Here is a 22,213-nt window from a genome sequence, read left to right on the forward strand (position 1 = left end):
GCTCGTGTCAAAGGCCAGGCGGCTCTTTACCTTCGCGTTAAGTAGCGGCGCGAACAGGCGATTTCAGCCCGATTGCCCTCCAGTGCGAAGTATGGCCGTGCCTACACCTTCCGCACCGAGTACGGCGAGCACAGCGAGGTTGCCTGGCTCGCCGGCGGAGAAACCAGGGCCACCCAGCTTCCAAGGGGCCCCGAGCTTCCGCCTCCCGGTCCTGCCCGGCGCCCCGGCCGCTTCTGCTCGGGGGACGCGGAAACCCCGTAGGAGCAGGGCGGGCAGGGAACGCGAACCTAGCTACTGCTTGCTGCAATATTCTTCCGCCGCGGGTCAAAGAGTCCCAACATTCCCCCAGGGTCCTGGGATTTTCAAAAACCCTGGAATATCGACACATAATCAAATTTGAATTTTCTTAACGATGTGCTTCGAATATTTTCTGAGATAAGCATCCCAGGATCACAATTTTGTGACTGGCCGAAGAGCGACAGTAAAATTCCTCCGCGGAAAACGGGTTCCGGCCGCGAGCCTATAAAAAACGGGTGGTACGGCCCGGCTGTCTTTTCAGTCGGGCGCTGAGTGGTTCATCGGATCATGTCTGGTGGCTCCGCGGATTATAACAGGTATGGCGCGGTGGTTTTCTGTGGTACGGTCCTAAGGCGCCAGAGGAGATGGTAGTAGGCGGTGAGCAGGAAGGGAACCCCTGGTTCATAGGCGTTGCCTTGGGGCCCGGTACCCCTGTTTCCTTCGAGAAGCTTCCATGATGTGTAGGGCCCGGGTTGTGGGGAGACGAGACGAGGGTAGGAAAACGGGGTGGTTAAAGCGTGTCTTTCCCCGAAGGCGCATTTGAATCGCGGCCGCTCCCCTGCCCCTGCGGAGCCCGGCGTTTAGTGGAAGCCATGGCGCAGCCCGCGGTTGATAGAGTCTAATGGGGCTCGGAGGTTTATTCGCGGCCAGCGGCGCAGTTTGGGCGCGCTAGATGGTGGTGGGGTGGGGGGCAGGACGGCGCTCACTGCCCGCGGCTGGAGGCCAGATGGGGCCGGGCCGGCCACGGGGTCCCAATGAGCCGTTGGCTCGGCCTCTCCAGGCCTCGGCCCGCGTCAATCACCCCGGCTTGCGCAGTGTTAGGGGCGGAGCTCAGCGCGTGGAGCTCTCGCGAGACGGTCCGCCGCCGAGGGGAGCGCCTGCGCTCGGGCTTGGAGGGGGAGGGCCGGCGTCAGAGGGGCCTTTCCGGGTGTCCTCAGGTCCTAACCTTTGAGCAGGCGCGCGGGACATTGTGTGCCCTGCGGCATCAGCTTCCTCTGCGGCTTTGGGAAGTGGACTCGTGCAGGGGAGGGCGACCTCAAGAGACCGGTTGTGAAAGCGCTTTTTCGCCCATGTGCAGTTGAAGTGGGTTTGGGGAAGGAAGGGATTTTCTCTAACTGCAGTGTTTTTGTTGGCAGAGAACATGGCGGCCCAGAGGGAATGGACCCCGATGGTGTCATCGAGGTAAGAAACGTGTGTGGAATTTGAAACTCTGGGAAGGTAAGTGTGTTCGTCCCATTTATTCCTTTTTTTTTTTTTTTTTGCCCAAACTTTCAGAGCAACTGGAATGAGATTGTTGATAACTTTGACGATATGAATTTAAAGGAGTCTCTTCTTCGGGGCATCTATGCTTACGGTTTTGAGAAACCATCAGCTATTCAGCAGAGAGCTATTATTCCTTGTATTAAAGGTAAAAGAATTCAGCTGTTTTTAAAAATGAATGAATTCACTCTTCTGCATAGACCTGGACTGTAAAAGGGAACATATACCTTCTGGGGGACTAGCACCTATTTGTATTCCAAAAAGTGAAATGATGGCAATCATCTTTCGGGACTGACCTGAAATGAAGAGAATACTCATTGCTGATCACTTGATTATTTGGGCATAATTATGTTCCAAATGGAATACATGGTGTGACTAGAAGTGACGGTTTGCTGTGGGATCGGTAAATATGTATCCTACTTTTTTTAGGGTATGATGTGATTGCTCAAGCTCAGTCAGGTACTGGCAAGACAGCCACATTTGCTATTTCCATCCTGCAACAGTTGGAGATTGAGTTCAAGGAGACCCAAGCACTAGTATTGGCCCCCACCAGAGAACTGGCTCAACAGGTATTGATAGTGTAGTTCAAAAAAACTGCTTGCGTGTTGCATAGGTTTCAGGTTTCACAACTGTGGAGAATTTAAAAGCCTAGTATAAATTGGTCCTACAGAGCCCTCCTTTAAACTGTCCATGCATGCAGGGAGTTATTGTTGAAAGTTAAACAGGAACTGGGTGTGCAGGTATGGTTTGCAAGGTTGTGTAACAGATTGAGAAACTGAAGATTTCTGTTCAGGCTGGACTAGATCTTTTCTCATTTTTAAGTTTGAATCCAGTTGTGCAACATGAAAGCTGCAGTGACATGTTCATTCATTTGACTGTCTCAGTATGTGATACATCTGTTGCATGCTGCGTTTTCAAAGCTCACTACTATATTGGCTTTGAAGTAAACCTTGCTAATAATACACTTGTAGCTTTTATTAAGGTCAAGATTATATGCTGCAGTACTCTACGGGAAAAAGTTTGTTAATGATGATAAATCTTATTTACACATTCCTGCACAATACTAATGTAGGAAATGTTTTTCACTCTAAATAACCTGGTTGGTATCTGGGCAATAGGATCCCAAGTTTTGACAAGGCACAAGATATTTCAGTGAAGTTTATCCTGACAGTTATATCTGTCTACATTTTTTTCAGCTTGAAAGTAGTTAGGTGCTCTGCATGCATTAAAGCTGTTTGCAGACCACATACTTGTCAATATGCTTTGGAAGTTTAGTCACAGCATGTAATGCTGCTAGATGATAATTAACACTTTCGGCTTTCAGATCCAAAAGGTAATTCTGGCACTTGGAGACTATATGGGAGCAACTTGTCATGCCTGCATTGGTGGGACAAATGTTCGGAATGAAATGCAGAAACTGCAGGCTGAAGCACCACATATTGTTGTTGGTACACCAGGGAGAGTGTTTGATATGTTAAACAGAAGATATCTTTGTAAGTATTACTGCCTATTAGTATAGTTTGTTGGAGTATAGATTTTTTTTTTTAACTCTTAGGAATCAATAACATGCCTGATAGTCTAGAGATAATGGTATGACTTTATTTTTAACAGCTCCAAAATGGATCAAAATGTTTGTTTTGGATGAAGCAGATGAAATGCTGAGCCGAGGGTTTAAGGATCAAATCTATGAGATTTTCCAAAAATTAAATACAAGTATTCAGGTGAGCTTTATTTTCCCTCATTTTCCTGTAATAGCTGGAGGGAGGTTAGGTTAATGCAGGTACTGTTACAATACAACTGAAGTGTTCTATTGTCGTTCCCCCTGCTTAAAGTAACTGATGAATAACTATCTCCGTTTAGCACAATGTCATGCTAAGACAGAGACGCTTGGCCTCAAACATTTTTTCCCTTGAGTATTGTGAGAGTTGCAATTGTGGGATGTGTGACAGTTCAATTATTGTCTTTTAAAGGTTGTGTTGCTTTCTGCCACAATGCCAACGGATGTATTGGAAGTGACCAAAAAGTTCATGAGAGATCCAATTCGAATTCTGGTGAAAAAGGAAGAATTGACCCTTGAAGGAATCAAACAGTTTTATATTAATGTTGAAAGAGAGGTAATTTGTCTAATTGTAAAAAACTGTAGCCAGGTTTTTTTAACCTTCTTGTATAAGCACTGTGCTAAAATTACAGAAACTAGGATCACATCTTGGTTTTTGTAATAATGCTAGCAGAGTACACACAAGAAGAAGAGTAACTGCACTAGATTGTAAAGACTGGGGTGGACCTCTTTCTTAATGTCCAGTGTCCTTTGTCTTAACGTTTGGTGCCATATATTTGTAGATAGTCAAGCAATGAATTTCGAATGAATATAAGTTGGAAACAATTCTTTTAATGACCTTTTTTTTTTCCTCGAAATACTGTAGGAATGGAAGTTGGATACACTTTGTGACTTGTATGAGACACTGACGATAACACAGGCTGTGATTTTTCTCAATACAAGGCGCAAGGTGGACTGGCTTACTGAGAAAATGCATGCCAGGGACTTTACAGTTTCTGCTCTGGTAAGATGTTCTGACCTAGTAATGATGGTTGAAGTCTATATTTTTGTTAAAGCAGGATTTAGACTACAATATGGCTGTTAAGTGCTGTGTTGTCGTTCCCCCTGCTCAAAATAAAGTTGTTTCTTAACTATACCTGTCTGTTATACTCTGTAGCAGCCAGGGACGCTTGGTCTCATACATATTGATAAAAATTAAATGTTAATATGACTGGTGATCTTAAGGCTTATTAATTTGCAGCATGGTGACATGGACCAGAAGGAAAGAGATGTTATCATGAGGGAATTCCGATCAGGGTCAAGCCGTGTTCTGATCACTACTGACTTGTTGGTGAGTCTCTTACTATTCTCTTTAATCCACCAAAAGTTTGTTTTGGGGGAAGGTTTTCTTTAATAACCTTTACCAAGTTTAGGCTATTTGGGAGAGTAAAGAAGAGACCACGCTCCACAGTGAGCTATACCACTTAGTATAGTTCATTACTATTTTGTGGCCTACATTACATAGGTGTCTAGTTTTTTAATTAGAATTTGAACATTATACATTGTATTTTAGGCTCGTGGGATTGATGTGCAACAAGTATCATTGGTTATAAACTATGACCTACCTACCAATCGTGAAAACTATATTCACAGGTGAGTAGGTGGCATCTTGATTTATTACTGTATTGGTAAAATTCATTTTGCTTTTCTACTGGCTGATTTGTGTGAAAAGTAATCTCAAATCAGGGAATTAAGACAGTAACTTGGTAGGGTGTAATTGTACTTGGGAAGATTGGTCAGACACAGTGGGAAAACAGTTGTGAGTGTTGCCCAAATTGTGGACTTCATACACAGATGAGGTTGTTTTAGTTCTGTTGGTTATAGCTTATTTTTGAGCTTTATTTTTAGTGATGCTCGTGTGTCCATGTGCTTTCTTGGTGATTTCTCTGTAGTTGGGATTTTCTTGGTGTTGTCTGGTAGCAATTTGAGCAGTCCCTGGTTTAGTTATAGTGGCTTTATCCCTAAATAAATTGAATTGTACTTTGTTATATGATGTAAAAAAAGACTTTTTAAAAAATACAGGAGTCGATAGCAGCAGTTGATGACCAGATGGCGCTCAGAAACGGCGTTGACGTAATTTAGGACGTGGAATCATAAGCGAAACAGCACACTGTTTGAATAAAGAGCGAGTCGGTATTTATATTTGTTTTTCTTTTGTCATGATTATTTGATATTTTAAGATGCTCCAGCCAAGGAATTTTGTATATTAGCCTGTTAGGTGGTTTGTATTGTCTGGTATCTTATCAGGAAGGTTAGAAAGCTGTTTTGGAGGTAAACACGTTTGAATAATTAGAGTTACAACGTGTGAAACTGAGCAAAAAAAAAAAAAGCAGTGATAAGTTTGGGTTACCATACCAAATACTTGTTTTCCCACTGGAAGAAGTAAGTTTTAGGCAGTAGTTAACCTTGCAGCATTTGTATTTACAGTTTACAGTTCCAGAAGTTGCGTCGAAATGGATTACATAACTGCTCTTTTTTGTTTTACCCTGGTGTTTTACATCTGTCCCAGGCTGACATCTGCTCTTGGCTGGCCCACTTTGGTATGGGCTTTAAATTCACTACCCCAAACACAATATACTGTCATCTGCTTTAAAAAAGTAATGCTCAAGACACCTGATAAAATCTCATTTTGCAGCCAGACAAGCCTTGAATCCTTTTGGCACTAACTGCAAAGGAAGATTTTTTTCTCTAGATATTGATTAGCAGCTAGTGCTCCAATTAGAAGCACGAACTATAACCTTGATAAGTAAACAGCAGCTGATGGTTAACAAGTGGATCATCATGTTCAGTATTTCATGCAGCATAAGAGAAACAAGTCTAATTGCTGATTTCTTTTTCTTACACAGAATTGGCAGAGGGGGTCGATTTGGGAGGAAAGGTGTGGCTATAAACTTTGTTACTGAAGAAGACAAGAGGATTCTTCGTGACATTGAGACTTTCTACAATACTACAGTGGAGGAAATGCCAATGAATGTGGCTGACCTTATTTAATTCCTGGGATGAGATAGTTTTGAATGCAGTGCTCGCTGTTGCTGAATAGGCGATCACAACGTGCATTGTGCTTCTTTCTTTGGGAATATTTGAATCTTGTCTCAATGCTCATAACGGATCAGAAATACAGATTTTGATAGCAAAGCGACATTTAGTCGTGAGCTCTTGTGAGGAAAGTCATTGGCTTCATCCTCTTTAGAGTTAGACTGTTGGGGTCGGGTATAAAAAAGATGGGGTCTGTAAAATCTTACTTTCTTAGAAATTTATTTCCTAGTTCTGTAGAAATGGTTGTATTAGATGTTCTCTATCATTTAATAATATACTTGTGGACTAAAAGATATAAGTGCTGTATAAAATCAGCCAATTATGTTAAACTAGCATACCTGCCTTTATTGTGTTTGTCATTAGCCTGAATTAGAAAGGCCTTTAAAATTGATTTTTTTTTTTCTAGAAAGCATTTGAATGCATTGTTTGGTATTGTATTTATTCAATAAAGTATTTAATTAGTGCTAAGTGTGAACTGGACCCTGTTGCTAAGCCCCAGCAAGCAATCATATCCTAGATAGGGTTAAACCCCCAGTAAAATTGCCATATTGCACATGTCTTAATGAAGTTTAAATGTTAAATAAATTGTATATTCACTTTAAGGGTGCTTTGGTCATTTTTATTACAAATCAGTTAAAAAGCATACATAACTGGGTGTGGTTTAACAATTCTGAGTTAACTGTTGCATCACTGTAGCACAGAGGCTTATTAGTTGTAGATGTTCATCAGCACCATCAGCTAAGCATTTATCTGCTTCCTAAAAGAAAGTGAAAGGTTAATAAAATAGCCCTTTTCAGTGAATATCCTTGTGCTGAAATGTAGAAAATGCCTACTCACAGCAAGTTTCTCTGTAATAACAGACTTCTGCTTATCAGAAAGGTTATCATTTTCTACCACCACATCATGAAGCTGATTTACAAATTGAGTTGCTGCATGGCCTTCATCTATTAAGTCCTGCAATAGAAGGAAAACCTTGGTACGATTGTTTTTATTCCCCTTCCCGAGTTAGTCAAGTAAATTTACCTTTACCACAGCTTCTAGTTTGTCAAAAGAGCCACTCTGACATGCAGCAAGTACTCCATCAATTGTCTCAGTCGGTACTACCTAAAATAAAAGATAAAAGTTAGAAGACTTTAGATCTGTGGGTCTTAAAACTTTCTCATACTTGAAACAGCACATAACCTGCACTCCTACCTTGGGGGTGGGGGGGGGGCAAGAGGAGAAAAAGCTGGTAAAGCTAGCTCTTCTTAAGCCTTGTACTATTCTTCTGGGCTCCAGATAGATGATCTTGATAACTACTAAACCTGAAATAAAGCTTCCCAGAAAACTGATTCGGGTGCATTTTGCTTGCAAATTCCTTTTTTTTCAAGTTTGGGCCCACGATGGTCAGTGTGGGTGAATAGTTCTCTTCAAGAAGAGATAAAATAGTGATTCTGGGGTGAACCCTGACGGGAGTATCCAAAGACAACTGATGGAAGAGGATTCTTTTAATTTTTTTAAAAGCTGAATATGACCTTTGGTCACATTACATTTACAAAAAAAAAGTGTTTTAAGCCACATCACTGCCTGAAGCATTGATACTCCCAGCTTACTCCTTTATTACTGTTCCTACCACAATATTTAGCAGATGCTATATAGACTACATGTATTCTCTCAAAATTTAGATGTTAGGGGGAGTTTCCGTCATGGCTGAGCAGTTAACAAACCCAACTAGCATCTGCTGGCCTAGCTCAGTGGGTTAAGGATCCAGCAGTGCCCTGAGCTGTGGTGTAGGTTGCAGATGCAGCTTGGATCCCACATAATCAGACCCCTAGGCTGGGAAACTCCATATGCTGCAGGTGCTGCCCTCTAAAGACAAAAGACCAAAAAAAAAAAAAAAATTGATGTTAGAAATCCTTAAGGTTGTAATGGTATTTAGAGGTTGAGCCTTTGGGAGGTGATGAGGTCGTAAGAAGGAAACCCTCATGACTGGGATTGATGCCCTTATGAAAAAAGCTCCCTTTTGCCACAGGAGGATCAGGAAGGTGAAGGCCATCCATGAACTAGGAGTCTACTGAGCTAGGAAGTCTTCTTAACAGATACTGAATCTTTGGGCACCTTGATCTTGGATTCCTTGTCTCCAGAACTGTATTTCAGCCTATGGCATTTGTCAGAGCAGCCTGAACAGACTAAGATAACACATAATAAGTATTCCATATATATGTGTTGCATTATAACAAAAAAGCCAACTAAAAGAATTACAGAATATCCAGTGCACTTACCCCAGCAATATCTGTGATCACTTTTTCTGTGACCTCCTTTCCACCTGTTAATCGAGTAGCACTTTGAAGAAATGTAATGGCTTTTCTTAAGTCTCCTTCTGACACTTTAACAAGATAAGCTATTCCCTGAAGAGAAAGAAGTTTTTTAACCTATTATGGCCAATCAAGGCTGACTTTAATAAAAGTAAAAAGCACTGGCTAAATGGGAAAAAAAACCATCTATTTCTATTTCTGAGAGAATGTCAGTCTTACTGTTGCAGAATTCAGAGACAGCATCAGTCCGATAGAGGGAGAGAGACCTCTTGGGTTTTTTTAGGGCTGCACCAGCGGCATATGGAAGGTCCCAGGCTAGGGGTCCAATGGGAGCTGTAGCTGCTCACCTAAGCCACAGCCACAGCCATGCCAGATCTGAGCTGTGTCTGCGACCTACACCACAGCTCACGGCAATACGGGATCCTTAACCGACTAAGTAAGGCCAGGGATCGAACCACATCCTCATGGTTTATTAATCACTGAGCCACGAAGGGAACTCCTGAGATCTCTCTCCTTTGAAAAAAATTTGCAGAGATAAACAGATAAGATGTTCCACTTTGGGGGTCCTATTTTCTTGATTACTTATAGCAAAGAAAATTCAAATTACGGTTAAACTCCGTGATAATAAGGGGCCTATATATTCTATCACTATACCAGAATGTCATCATACCAAATCAGTTCTTGAAGTGGAGTATTAGTAGTAACAAGTGGAATATCTTGTCATTATGCAGAGATTTGTTGTTGCAGCATCTACATTCTAGGTATGAAATCTGCCCACACTTTGGGTCTCTGAAATATTGACAAGCTAATAGCAACAGAAAGGCTGAAACTGTAATTTGTAGACATTCTAATTGCTCATTTAGCTTAACTTTGCCTGAAGAACTGGCATCATAAATGAGGTAACACTTGACTCTTTCAGGCAGGGCCTCTTCACAGGCATTCATCAAAGGAATTAATGATTTACAAAAATTGTAATAATATTAATAATTACCTCATCACTAATTTTGACATGTTCTTTATCAGCGATGTCTAGTAATCGCTGCTGTTGAATTTTATCTGACAGAGGTTTGAAGCGGAATTTAGAACATCTAGAGGTCAGAGGTTCAATTATTCTGTAAAATATTGGAAAAAACAAGTCAGTGTCTAAAGAAGAAACTCCCTCAAAGAACTCATTTTTATCAAGAACAAATCAAGATTTGATGGAGGAAAAACTAATGTAGCCTTAAAACATTAAAAAAATAATTTTTTCTCCCTATTTGGGGCTATCAAAATAAGGTTGCTTAGCATCTATACATACCGACTGACATAGTTACAGATGAGACAGAATCGAGTGGTTTTAGACTCCTTCTCCATGGTACGTCTTAAAGCTGCCTGAGCAGCTGAGGTCATAGAATCGGCTTCATCCAGAATCACAATCTTAAAAGGAGGGCATGGCTTCCCACTGATTCAGAGAAACACACAGGAGTTATAACACATCATTATCACAATCTGATTTTAGAATCGTCTCATCACCCATTTTAAATGATTTCTCTCCAAACTCTCAGCCACAGGCAATCAGGAATCTCCACTTTCTGTTTCCACAGATTTGTCTATTCTGGACACTGCATATACACGGAATCATGTGTTGACAGACAACACATTGTCTTTTGTGATGGGCTTCTTTCCCTTAATATTTTCAAATTCATATACTTTTTAGTATATATCATTACTTCATTTCTTTTTATTACCAAATAATATGGCAAATGGATATACTACTTTTCATTCATTATTTTTTTGGCTGTGCCCACAGCATGTGGAAATTCCCTGGACAGGGACTGGACCTGGGCCACAAGTTGCAACCTGCACCACAGGGCCACAAGGGAACGTCCATCTGTCCATTCTTTAGTTGGATAGTGGGTTCCATGTTTTGACTTATGAGTAATGCTGCTATGAACATTTGTATACATGTGTATGTTTTCATTTCTTGTCAGTAAATATTCTAGGACTGAAATTGTTGGGTCATATGGTAATTCTATGTTTAACTTTTAGAGGAAATGACAAACTTTTCAATGTGGGTGTACCATTTTACATTCCAACCAGCAATGTATAAGGGTTCCAATTTCTCCACATACTTGCTAATACTTATTTTCTATCTTTTTTTATTATAGCTGTCCTATTAGGTGTAAAGTGGGATCTCACCATGGTTTTGATTTGCATTTCTCTAATGGCTCACGATGTCAATGAACCTGTTTTTGATGTGCTTATTGGCCATTTGTATATCTTCCTGGGAGTAATTACTGTTTATTCAGATCCTTTCCCCATTTCTAAACTAAGTTGTCTTTTTTTTTTTTTTTTGGCCATGCCTGTGGCATGTGGGAGTTTCTGGGCCAGGGACTAAACCTGCACCACAGTAGTGACCTGAGCTGCTGCAGTGACAATGCTGAACCCTTAACCTACTGTGTCACAAGAGAACTCCTTGAATTGTCTTTTTATTATTGAGTTGTAAGAGTTTTTTACTCCTGATCTAAGGCCCTTATCATCTGTATAATTTATATATCTGTCAATCCTAGATAGAGATGAAAAATTGAGTCATTCAGTTTTTACAAATTCCTAAGTGTGCTCTGATATAAATTTAAATATATACCAGGTACAAAAATTTAACCTTGGAACTTTGCCACCCAAGGAAAGGAATCTAAGTAGTTGACTAAAGACCCCTATTGAATGAACTCCAGGTATATCCAATTTTAATTATTAATAACACTTCCTCTTTTGCTCTAAAAGTGTCCTCGTTTGGACAAGGACTTATATTGTTACCCTAATTATGAACATAAATAGAAACTTAAGATACATGACAGGACTTTTAAAAATAACCCAATAGCAAAAATCAGGATTTTTATTATGAGTGTATCAGCAAAGCCATCACATTGATTAATAAGTACTCCTTAGCACTCTTCAATAGCTCAGTTGGTAGAGCAGAGAACTGCAGAGGTGAATAAATACTCCTTAGACAAATATCAATTAAAAACCCCTGACAGCTAAACAACTTAAAATTCATTATTATAATGGAAAGGTCATTTCTAGGTTTGAATAACTCAAAAATTTGGCAAAAACATTATTTTTAACAAATACAATGACTTGGTATAAAAAAGATAAGCTTACTTACTCTGAACGGCTTCCTGACACAGTTAATTGGGCAAAATTCTTTACTTTCTCTCTAACAACTTGTATTCCACGTTCATCAGATGCATTTAACTCAAGAACTCTTAATCGAAAAAGTTCAGGCCTATGTCAAGATGAACAGGAAACATCATACAGCATATAACACAGGCTTAAGCCATATTTTAATATTTGCATAGATTTCAGTAGTTTAAAATACACCCAGTAAACAATATGGATAGAAGGCACACAATTAATCCTGTATTATCTCTTTTGCAAAGGCATACAGTTAACATTCTGGCTTTTTCCCATGCATTAAAAAAAAAAAAAAGGTAGATGATATCACATAATGTATTAAATCTTAAATCAATTTTCCACTTTGGATTATATCATAAACATCTTGCCATGTCATGATAAACACTGTAAATACCATTTTAATAGCTATATGACTTTCCAACATATGAATGTACCATCATTTAGTTTACTTAACATCTATTTTTTTTTTTTTATTATTTTTAAATTATTATTATTTTCTGTCTTTTGTGGGCCGCACCCGTGGCATATGGAGGTTCCCAGGCTAGGGGTCTAATCGGAGCTGCAGCTGCCAGCCTACGCCAGAGCCACAGCAACTCGGGATCCAAGCCGTGTCTGTGACCGACACCACAGCTCACGACAACACCAGATCCTTAACCCACTGAGCAAGGCCAGGGATCGAAACTGCAACCTCATGGTTCCTAGTCGGATTCTTTAACCACTGCGCCACGATGGGAACTCCAAAACGTGAACAGTTTTTAAAGTGAGTTTTTTTTTTAAAAATTATTAAAAGTAGCTTTCTGTAGGACAATCTGAGAACTCAAAAGAAAATAAAAATACCTGGCCCACTCTGCTAAACCACTGTTTTGAATAGTTTCAGCTAGTTATTTATTTATATATAAAACATATGTATATTTTAAATAGGAAAAAAGTAAGTTGGGAATTAGTCTAGTTTTCCTAAATAGCATGATATCATATGCATTTTTCTATGGGCATACACATTTAGAAAGCTCTGTCCATGTATTTTCTATTTTAAAACCATATATATCATTAATTGTGGAATTTATAGTTAAGTTCTTTTAGTTTTATAAAGACAAACATTATTTTAAAAGACTATTTTACAAGTTATATAATTTGGATTATCCTACTTTAGAACAACTAATAATAAACTATACTTAACAGTTTCATTATCACTACATTGCTAAGGATGGTTCAGATGGTTCAGACTGAATCTAAATTGAGGAACAATCAAAAAGCTCTTTTTAAAATCTCCTTGGGAAAAAGAAAGTTGCTATCAAATGAAATATTAAGTTCAGAGCAGCTTCCTCTTTTTATCTTCCTTCATGTTTCAACAGAACTAATTATCTTTACATATTTGGTGGTTTCAGAGGCATCTAATTATTTTCATGTGTAGGATTTCTTTGTAACTGTAGGCCATATGCCTGATATGAAAATGCTGGATAAATCAAAGATAGCCTTTGTCATGCTGGTGCATGTTGCACAGATATCAGACATATATATCTTTCAACCTTAGGTAAACAGCTCCTCTACTACAATAGTTGGCTAAGCTGAGACGGTCTAGGAAAAGGACTCTTAAGAAGTGGCTCACAGAGATTTTCTGCTGTACCTGGAATCATACTGCATCAACTACCCCACACTCTGCCTACATGCAGGATACCGGAGGGCAAGGAGCTAACCCAGCCCCTGGGAAGTACAGAACAAAAGGAACTCAACAAAGGATGGTGCATATCAGCAGCATCAAACACATGGAATTCTAGGACACAGATGTGAGCGTGATCATTAAGAGTGATCTAACTATCAGCATAACTGGAGATAGGGTCCCCTGGGTTCCAAGATCATAATGAAAGAGTTAATCTGATCAAAAAAAATCACAAGGCTCCTTGTGTTACAAACATTTGGACAAGGTTCAGAATAAAGGTTACAAAAGATATACGTAGCTCATTTATTGGAGAGGAAGAACTGGAAATGGGCCCACTAGATTAAAAAAAAAAGTTCAGAAACAAAAATAAACCCAAAAACCTCACAGAAAAAACAAATACAAAGTTTTAGAGAAAGAAAAGCATTACCACAGATTCTTTAGTGTAAAACTTTAAAAAAGAGAGACTGGGATTTCAACTTACCCAAAGAGTTCCCTAGCTGCTGCCAAAATAGTGGATGTTTTTCCAGTTCCAGGAGGCCCATAAAACAAGAGATTAGGGAGCTGTAGAAGTTAAATTTTATTTATTTTTTAATTATATTCTGGCACAAATAGGTGAAAATGACTGAAAATGTCTATGATAGAGTGCAATGACTTCCCTAATAGGGCATATATATACTACTCCACAGCCACAGCCACACCAGATGCGAGCCGCGTCTGCAACATAAACCACAGCTCATGGCAACGCCGGATCCTTAACCTACTGAGCGAGGCCTGGGATCAAACCCGCAACCTCATGGTTCTTAGTCAGATTCATTTCCACTGGGCCATGATGGGAACTCCCTGATTTAATATAAGTGGTGTCATCATAATAACAGTACTAAATCCTGCTTTTTCACAAATACTATCATTTTTTCCCCAAAATGCCTAATATCTTAAGCTGAATCAGTATCTGATTGTTCTAAACCTAATATTTAGGTGGGGTTTTCAATACTATAATTAGAAATTTCTTATTTCTGAAGGGAATCCCAGGCTTCTGTCAGTTTCCTATCACATATCTTAGCTCAGGAGTAGGCAAGATTTTATATTTTCTAAAAATGTCAGTTGCTTCGAAGGAGGCATAGACCTGAGTTCCTGTGTGGCTCAGGGGGTTAAGGATCTGGTGTTGTCACTGCAGTGGCCCAGCTCAAGCTGCAGCGTAGGTTGCAGATGCAGCTTGCATCCAGTCTTGCTGTGGTGGTGGTGTAGGCTGGCAGCTGCAGCTCTCATTCAATCCCTAGGCTGGGAACTTCCATACACCACATAAACACTGAACGTTTATTATGTCCAAGGCAGTGCTCCACATCAGGATTATGTACCTTACAGGGATGCTTGCATGTATCAGGGAGATTTCATCACTGGAAGAAAGGATGAGATTAAATAACTAGTTCGCTTCTTTTATACCTTAAGTCTAAATGGCGTGGTTCCTACCAAATAGGCAATAGATCTGTGGTACAGATTAACAACTATACTAATTTTATTATTTTTTTTTACGGCCGCACCTGCGGCATATGGAGGTTCCCAGGCTAGGGGTCAAATCGGAACTACAGCTGCCAGCCTATACCACAGCCACAGCAACTGCAGATCCTTGACCCACTGAGCGAGGCTAGGGATCAAACCTGCAACCTCATGGTTCCTAGTTGGATTTGTTCCCACTGTGCCACAACAGGAACTCCCTAACTGTACTAAATTTTGATGAGCACTGTTATAAAACCACATTCTTTGGTACGTCTTTTTAGGTGCAGAAATCACTGTACACAGGAAACTAAGTAGGGCAGTTTCCTTGCTTCCACCCTTGCCTAATCCTCCTCCTTTCCATCCATTCATTCTTCATCCAAATCAGAAGCCACTCTCCTTGCTACTTAAAAATTATTCACTGGCTCATACTTCACTTGGAAAAACAAAAACAACAATAAAAACTCAACCTGCTTATCATAAGCTACAAGGATGTCCACAATCTGCTCACCACCTCACTCACCTTCTGGATTCCAACGTTAATGGCCTCCAACAGCTGAGCACTTTCTGGCCTGTACATATGCTCTCCCCCAGAAGCTGGGGTCTGACTCCATCTTTCTGTCTGTCAACTCCAACTGCATTACAAGTTGGAAGCTTTCGGGGAGTTCCTGCTGTGGCTCAGCAGAAACGAATCTGACTAGGAACCATGAGGTTGTGGGTTCGATCCCTGGCCTCGCTCAGTGGGTTAAGGATCTGGTGTTGCTGAGAGCTGTGGTATAGTTTGCAGACATGGCTCAGATGTGGTGTGGCTGTGGCTGTGGTGTAGGCTGGTGGCTACGGGTCCGATTGGACCCCTAGCCTGGGAACCTCCATATGCCACGGGTGCGGCCAAAAAAAAAAAGCAAGTTGGAAGCTTTCCCTGACCATCCAATCTAAAGAGAGTCTATTCTGTTATTCTCTTATCAATCTTTGCTGCAGTTGACATAATTTGTAATTATTTTTTATTTAACAGTTGGATTTAATTGTAAAATATCTGTCTTCCTCATTATATGAGGTTAAGAAGGTCAAGGCCTTATGTGTTCTATTCACATCTATATTCTCAGCATCTGCAGTACTTGGTGTGCCAAAAAAAATAAATTAATATATAAATATATTAGTTAAAAGACTATTACTGTTGCATTGGTAACATACAGGTTAAGATACAAACTATGAGATTTGCTATTTAAAAACAAAAACAAAACCTCCTAAGCTTCTTCATTTTTAAGGTTGTAACTTAAAAAATTTTTTTTTGCTTTTTAGGGCCACAGGTGCAACACACACAAGATCCCAGGCCAGGGGTCCAATTGGAGCTGTAGCTGCTGGCTTACACCTCAGCCACAGCAACACCAGATCCAAGCCTCGTCTGCAATCTACGCCACAGTTCACAGCAACGTGGGATCCTTACCCACTGAGCAAGGCCAGAGATTGTACCCACATCCTCACGGATAATAGTTGGGTTCATTTCTACTGAGCCACAATGGGAACTCCTGTAACTGTGTTTTTTGATCCATGCATGCCTCTGTATGATTTATCCAGTCAAATATTACATACAATAATTTCTTTAAAACATGGTAAAATGATTAAACTGTGTATTATGTGATAGTCTGATATGTATGTGTGTATATATAAACACAGTGCACTCAAGAACTCAATTCTAAAATTGATTTCTGAAAAAGCCTATTATAATTCTACTTTAAAACCCTTAAAGTAAATGAAAGAGGAGTTCCCACTGTGACAAAGTGGATTAAGAATCTAACTGCAGCAGCTCGGGTTACTGTGGAAGCATGGGTTTGATCCATGGTCCAGCAGAGTGGGTTAAAGGAACTGGAGTTGCCACAATTGTGGCACAGGTCACAGCTACAACTCAGATTCAGTCCCTGACCTGGGACCTTCCATATGCTCCAGGTGTGGCAAAAATAAATAAATATTTTTTTTTTTTTTAAAAGTAAAGGGGGAGTTCCTGTCGTGGCGCAGCGGAAACAAATCTGAGTAGGAACCATGAGGTTGCCGGTTCAATCCCTGGCCTCACTCAGTGGGTTAAGGATCCAGCATTGCCATGAGCTGTGGTGTAAGTCGAAGATGCAGCTTGCACATGGTGTTGCTGTGGCTGTGGTATAAGCCAGCAGCTGTAGCTCCGATTGGACCCCTAACCTGGGAACCTCCGTATGCCCAGGGTTCGGCCCTAAAAAGAAAAAAAAAAAAAGTAAATGAAGGAATGAATTATTTTCCTTTAGTCTTTAGAGTTGAAAATATTACTTCGAGTTTCAAAAAAAAATAAGTTTGAAAAAAAAATTAAGTAGTTAAAGAAGAAAGTTCTTAATTCAGCTTCATAAATTAGATGGTATAAAGTCAAGAACTGGATCATAATCTCACTATATCTGCCTAAAGAATTGAGAATCCTAGCAATTAAAATAGGTCCTGCAATCTGTGTAAATATTTTGCAATTTAACTTGTATGCTATTGTATATTGTATATTGTATGCTATTGAAATTAAAAGCTGAAGGTATTTGGATCAAATCAAGACATACTGGTGAAGAATTAGATTTTTCAATAGTTTTTTTTCCCCCTCACCTTTTTAGGGCCACACCTGCGGCATATGGAGATTCCCAGGCTAGGAATCAAACTGGAGCTGTAGCCGCTAACCGATGCCACAGCCACAGCAACATCAGATCTGAGCTGCATCTGCAACCTAAACCACAGCTCGTGGCAACGCTGGATCCTTAACTCACTGAGTGGGGCCCAGGATCGAACCTGCGTCCTCATCGATGCTAGTCAGATTCATTTCCAGTGAGCCCTGATGGGAACTCCTTAATAGTTTTATAAGCACAACTTCTTTAAAAATATACACTGTTGCAGTATAATTTCAGGAAGAGAATAACGGCAGCAAAAACCAAAGACTCTCTCAGGAGTTCCTGCGGTGGTGCAGTTGGTTAAGAATCTGACTGCAGTGGCTGGGGTCCCTGCAGAGGTGCAGGTTCAATTCCCAGCCCAGCACAGTGGGTTAAAGGATTTGGCATTGTAGCCAGGTTGATAGGATGGAAGAAAATCTTGAGAATAAAGCAAAAACACATCTCACTTTCATCTGCAACTGCTTTCCTTCCTTCACTAAGCTCTTAAACACTTTATCATATACAATTTTAAACTGCTAATGATTCATATGGGTTTACCTTGACTAGAAATTAATCTAAAATTCGAGTCACTCAAGGACATTTATAGCATGTCTCCTTATAGCAGGAGACATGATGCTATACGTAGATAAATGCTCAGTTTTTTTTTTTTTGTATTGTAGTTCAAACCAAATCCTAAAATTAGGTGAGCAATTATATTTCCAAAGAATCTTTGGCTCTTCTGCAGAGTATCTATCATTATCTATAATTCTGTTATTTACTTTTACTTACATGTTTATTCTTTGTCTCTCCCCAACAAAATAAGAGCTCATGTAAAAAGGGACCCCTGCCTTGCTCGATCTCCACTTGAGTACTATATAACAATGCCATAGGCTAGAAGAGATGCTCAACAAATATTTGTTGAACTGATCATCCATTGCACAAATAGTTATCAAGGGTCTACTGCATACAGGGAATAATATTTAAACAGGGTGGGAGGCTATAAAGGAAGGAAGAGGGTAAGTAAATTAGGTTTTAAATCTCCCAATGACAACAGACCATCTGCTACTCACATCAGCTCCTTCTAAAGACTTTTTCAGCACTGCAACCACTTCTTCCTGGAAAGCAACTTCATCTACACATTTTGGGCGACTGGAAAAAAAAAGAAAAAAAAGAGAGAGAGAAATTATTTAGTATATCATAGTAACCACAGAAGTCTCTCCTTTTGCTAAAATACCAACGATAATGCTCTCATATCGGTAACGTTTGTAATTGGAAGCCAGCTGGAAACCCAATTGTATTTACTTTAGGCAATTACATGCTGAAGGAATGAAGTAATTTTCCACTTTTCTAGATATAATGTTTGTATCTGCTATGCCTACAAAATTTATGCAAAATGATTTAATTTTATAATATCACAAATGCCAATTGGTTAAAGAGGTAAAGTTAACACTTGCCTGGAAATACTACATTTTGACAATATGCATCTAAGCTGAAAAGGGAGAACTATTTAGAAACCTCAGGATAGGTAACAATTTTGTTCAATACAGTTACATATATGTTACTATGTTGTTAACTTGTTGGTACCAATTTCTTCTGTCACCTAACTGCATACCTATTCACTTCATTGAGGGCTGACAAAATAGCAAGTTTAAGCAATACAAAGTATAACAACATTTGTCTTACACCATTAACTAATGCTATACTAAATAACACTCCCAACCCTTAGATTAGGCTCTGTGCTTAGTTCACTAATCAAAAGCTGATCTTTTTTTTCTTTTTTAAGGGCCACACCCACAGCACATGGAGGTTCCCAGGCTAGGGGTCTAATCAGAGCTGTAGCTGCTGGCCTACCACAGCCACATGGGATCTGAGCCACGTCTGCGACCTATACCACAGCTCATGGCAACGCTAGATCCTTAACCCATTGAGCGAGGCCAGGAATCAAACCTGAAACCTCAGGGTTCCTAGTCGGATTCGTTTCCGCTGCGCAATGACGGGAACTCCTCAAAAGCTATTCTTTGATTTATACTTTTCTAATTAATCAGGCCAATGCCAGGCAGGAATTTTACTTCAGATTATGTTATCTACTGTATATTATACACTAGGTTTCATATTCAAATACCTGCAGGGGCCAGGCAGAAGACAAGAGTGAAGAGCAGAATGTAAGGCAAGAGGCACTAGAAGGGACTATGAAGTAAGGAATATATGACCTTACCAAAATGAGAAGCAGTACTCATGTTCATCTAAGTGCTGTCAGGTGAGAACCTGCATATAGTGCTGCATCTCCTGAGAGGCTGAAAGTCTAGATCTTTCCTCTTGTATAATTTATTTAAGATTCTAGATTTTTATGTGAAATTTCCCATTTTTAAAAGTAGTGTTGGTGCCAAGTAACACTTATGAAGGCATTATTTGGCTTATAAGTAATCCTACAATCCTTTGATAATAAAGAGGATACACCAGAGGTTTCAACCACTTGTTAAAATATCATTTAGGAGTTCTCGTTGTAGCTCAGCAGGTTAACATCCATGAGGATATGGGTTCGATCCCTGGCCTTGCTCAGTGGGTTAAGGATCCGGTGTTGCCGTGAGCTGTGGTGTAGGTCACAGACACAGCTCGGATTTGGCATTGCTGTGGCTGTGGTGTAGGCCGGTGGCTGGAGCTCCAAATTGACCCCTAGTCTGGGAACCTCCATATGCTTCAGGTGTGCCCCTAAAAAGAGAAAAAAGAAAAAAAGAAAAATGGTTAGAGAAGTAATTTATGAACTATTTTAATAAAAACACAAATGTTCTTACTATTTTTCCACCCATGGGACAGGTTTGGCTTTCTTGTTCTCTCCACTACTTCTGGCAGTGGCAGCTACTCCTCGATCCTTGGTCAATGGTGGTTTAGTGCTGATAGATGTGCCTTTTAGAAACGCCTGCATGGTTACTTCACCCTGACCAGGTGCGAGACAGAACAGGAAAGTTATCTTGAAACCATTATGAAGAAGTACAACCTGAAAGCACACTTAACTTTGTACAAAGATATTCAATAAATACTTGCTAAATAAAGGACATCACCCCATGACCTAGCATCCTCTGAATGCACTGTACTGAGGGCTAGAGGGACATAATGGAGGCCAAAGTGCTGAAGGAACTTAAAATTTATTTATAGTGAGCAAGCTATAGAACAAAGATTAAATCTTATGACAAAAAAAATTAAGAGTTCCAAACTTCTTGATAAATATAATGGCTTCAACGGACAAACTGCACATGGGTTTCTCCAGACCCTTCCAATTCAGTCATGTGCCTAGCTCTAGCTCAGGCTCTGGAGTGGACTCAGCAATTAGGAGGAGCATTGGGACCCCAAATTGGAAACCCCATTTCTTTGGGGTCTAGAGCTCTTACTGAAGGACCTATTTTACTGGCAGAGCCCATGTAACTGCCTTTAGAAGCTTTTTGGGGGGTGGGGGAGGACATGCTGATGTTAAAGTGGCAACAGCTGTTTTTCTGGTAACAGGCTCATTTGGAGAAATCTAAACAGTGCAGAAAAGCGTGGGGAGTTTTAAAAACTCACACAAAATCTCACCCAGAAGATAAGCAGTATTAACATTCAGGTAAACATTCCTCCCGGCAACACAAGGCTGTTTTTAGGACAGTTCATCTGAAAATACCCAGCATTAGCGGCAATTCCTTTTTTTTCCCACCGCTGTACCCTCAGCGCCTAGAGCAGTGACTGGTAAATAGTAGGTGCTCCGTAAGACTGGTGACTGAATTACCATTTATGAGACTCAGTTTCCCCTTCTGTAAAAAGAAATTAAGGCTCATTCCACAAGGTAACTGAGTCAATTCAAAGAATTGTGCACACCCAGTTCTGTGCTTGACACACAGGTATATCATCAATAAACAAACTGGTAATGTCTGTAAACAACTAAGGTTTCTAACATTCTTGAATTACTCCATCCCCGCCACAGGCTGCCGAACAATAATAACGCCCAAAGCAGGGCTCTGAGTGATGCTGGATTGAGCCACCGTTACACCAAACAGGGCGCAAAGGGTAGAAAGTGGAGAGGCTGGAGCGCTGGTCCAGCCCCTGTGAGCGCTTTCGTTGGGCGGTGGAATAACAGCACAGGGGCGCCGAGGGCGAAGTAGAGGAAGGCGAAGGCAACCCTCGCAATTCCTTCGGCTGGTCACCTGTTCTCCCCGGCTCCCCTCGCGTGTTCCCTCCCAGGCACTGCCTGGGCCTTTCAGCCTCTCGTCTTCGGAGCGTGGACGCCGCCGGCTCGTTCCTGGGGTTTCCCGGACAGAGAGAGGGCCTAGGCGATCACGGAGTCTTAGCTGCGTTCCCCAAGCCGAGTACGTCAGGCCCAGGAAGCCGAGGGCCACCAGACCCAGGGCAGTTAGAATCGCCGGCGTCAGCAAGCCGCCCGAGTTCCCGCCACGGAACAGCCAGCCAAGGGAAGGGCGGGAACACGCCGCGCGTCACGCGTCACGCGTCACTTCCGGCCCGCCGCGCGCGCCCAGCTTTAAGGGAGCCGTTTCCTCCCGTTCCTGGTAGTTAAGCAGGTCAGAGGCAGGCTTTCAAGGTTGCACAGGCTGTGCGGGAATGACGGTGCTTCATCCTGTCCCCGCGCAGCCCTCGGACTGGGTTTTTATCGTAGAGAAAGCCGAGTAGAAGCCTGTGAAACCACCTTCCCCTCCCCAGCCAGGATGGTAAACCACAAACAATGCCCTATGAAGTGGTCTGGCAAATACTAGTGCCACCTCCCCTTAAACACTGAAGT

General features: G+C 40.8%; 2 protein-coding genes and 5 non-coding genes across 9 annotated transcripts; 6 read left to right on the top strand and 1 right to left on the bottom strand.

Annotated features, from left to right (window-relative positions):
* Window positions 1–514: 514 nt before the first annotated feature.
* EIF4A2 (eukaryotic translation initiation factor 4A2) lies at window positions 515–6,792 on the top strand. Of its 3 annotated transcripts, none has more exons than XR_007136017.1 (12): window positions 515–614; window positions 1,434–1,479; window positions 1,573–1,705; window positions 1,987–2,126; window positions 2,882–3,050; window positions 3,169–3,278; window positions 3,528–3,671; window positions 3,981–4,118; window positions 4,356–4,445; window positions 4,668–4,747; window positions 5,177–5,287; window positions 6,001–6,137. XR_007136017.1 is itself a non-coding variant. In XM_047788544.1 (11 exons), exons 1-11 carry the CDS (start codon window positions 586–588, stop codon window positions 6,143–6,145), a joined length of 1,224 nt encoding a protein of 407 aa, XP_047644500.1. In that variant the 5' UTR covers window positions 515–585; the 3' UTR covers window positions 6,146–6,792. The 3 variants fall into 3 exon arrangements, 1 of the variants encoding a protein (XP_047644500.1); XR_007136018.1 differs by having other exon boundaries at window positions 5,177–5,283; window positions 6,001–6,134; XM_047788544.1 differs by lacking the exon at window positions 5,177–5,287 and having other exon boundaries at window positions 6,001–6,792.
* Window positions 1,819–1,887, top strand: LOC125114566 (small nucleolar RNA SNORD2). Its single transcript, XR_007131851.1, has one exon. It is a non-coding gene; the product is annotated as a small nucleolar RNA SNORD2 (small nucleolar RNA).
* On the top strand, window positions 3,332–3,458 carry LOC125114334 (small nucleolar RNA SNORA63). Its single transcript, XR_007131761.1, has one exon. It is a non-coding gene; the product is annotated as a small nucleolar RNA SNORA63 (small nucleolar RNA).
* Window positions 3,714–3,891, top strand: LOC125114548 (small nucleolar RNA SNORA81). Its single transcript, XR_007131844.1, has one exon. It is a non-coding gene; the product is annotated as a small nucleolar RNA SNORA81 (small nucleolar RNA).
* LOC125114318 (small nucleolar RNA SNORA63) lies at window positions 4,168–4,298 on the top strand. The gene has a single exon (XR_007131758.1). It is a non-coding gene; the product is annotated as a small nucleolar RNA SNORA63 (small nucleolar RNA).
* Window positions 4,472–4,613, top strand: LOC125114410 (small nucleolar RNA SNORA4). Its single transcript, XR_007131787.1, has one exon. It is a non-coding gene; the product is annotated as a small nucleolar RNA SNORA4 (small nucleolar RNA).
* Window positions 6,788–21,922, bottom strand: RFC4 (replication factor C subunit 4). The gene is made up of 11 exons (XM_047788560.1): window positions 21,624–21,922; window positions 20,244–20,386; window positions 18,522–18,600; window positions 13,794–13,873; window positions 11,627–11,746; window positions 9,782–9,925; window positions 9,476–9,596; window positions 8,452–8,577; window positions 7,214–7,294; window positions 7,028–7,144; window positions 6,788–6,947 (listed from the first exon to the last, which is right to left on the bottom strand). Exons 2-11 carry the CDS (start codon window positions 20,372–20,374, stop codon window positions 6,852–6,854), a joined length of 1,095 nt encoding a protein of 364 aa, XP_047644516.1. The 5' UTR covers window positions 20,375–20,386; window positions 21,624–21,922; the 3' UTR covers window positions 6,788–6,851.
* Window positions 21,923–22,213: the final 291 nt, after the last annotated feature.

The sequence above is a fragment of the Phacochoerus africanus genome, chromosome 1, assembly GCF_016906955.1.
Source record: "Phacochoerus africanus isolate WHEZ1 chromosome 1, ROS_Pafr_v1, whole genome shotgun sequence".
Taxonomy (NCBI): Eukaryota; Metazoa; Chordata; class Mammalia; order Artiodactyla; family Suidae; genus Phacochoerus; species Phacochoerus africanus.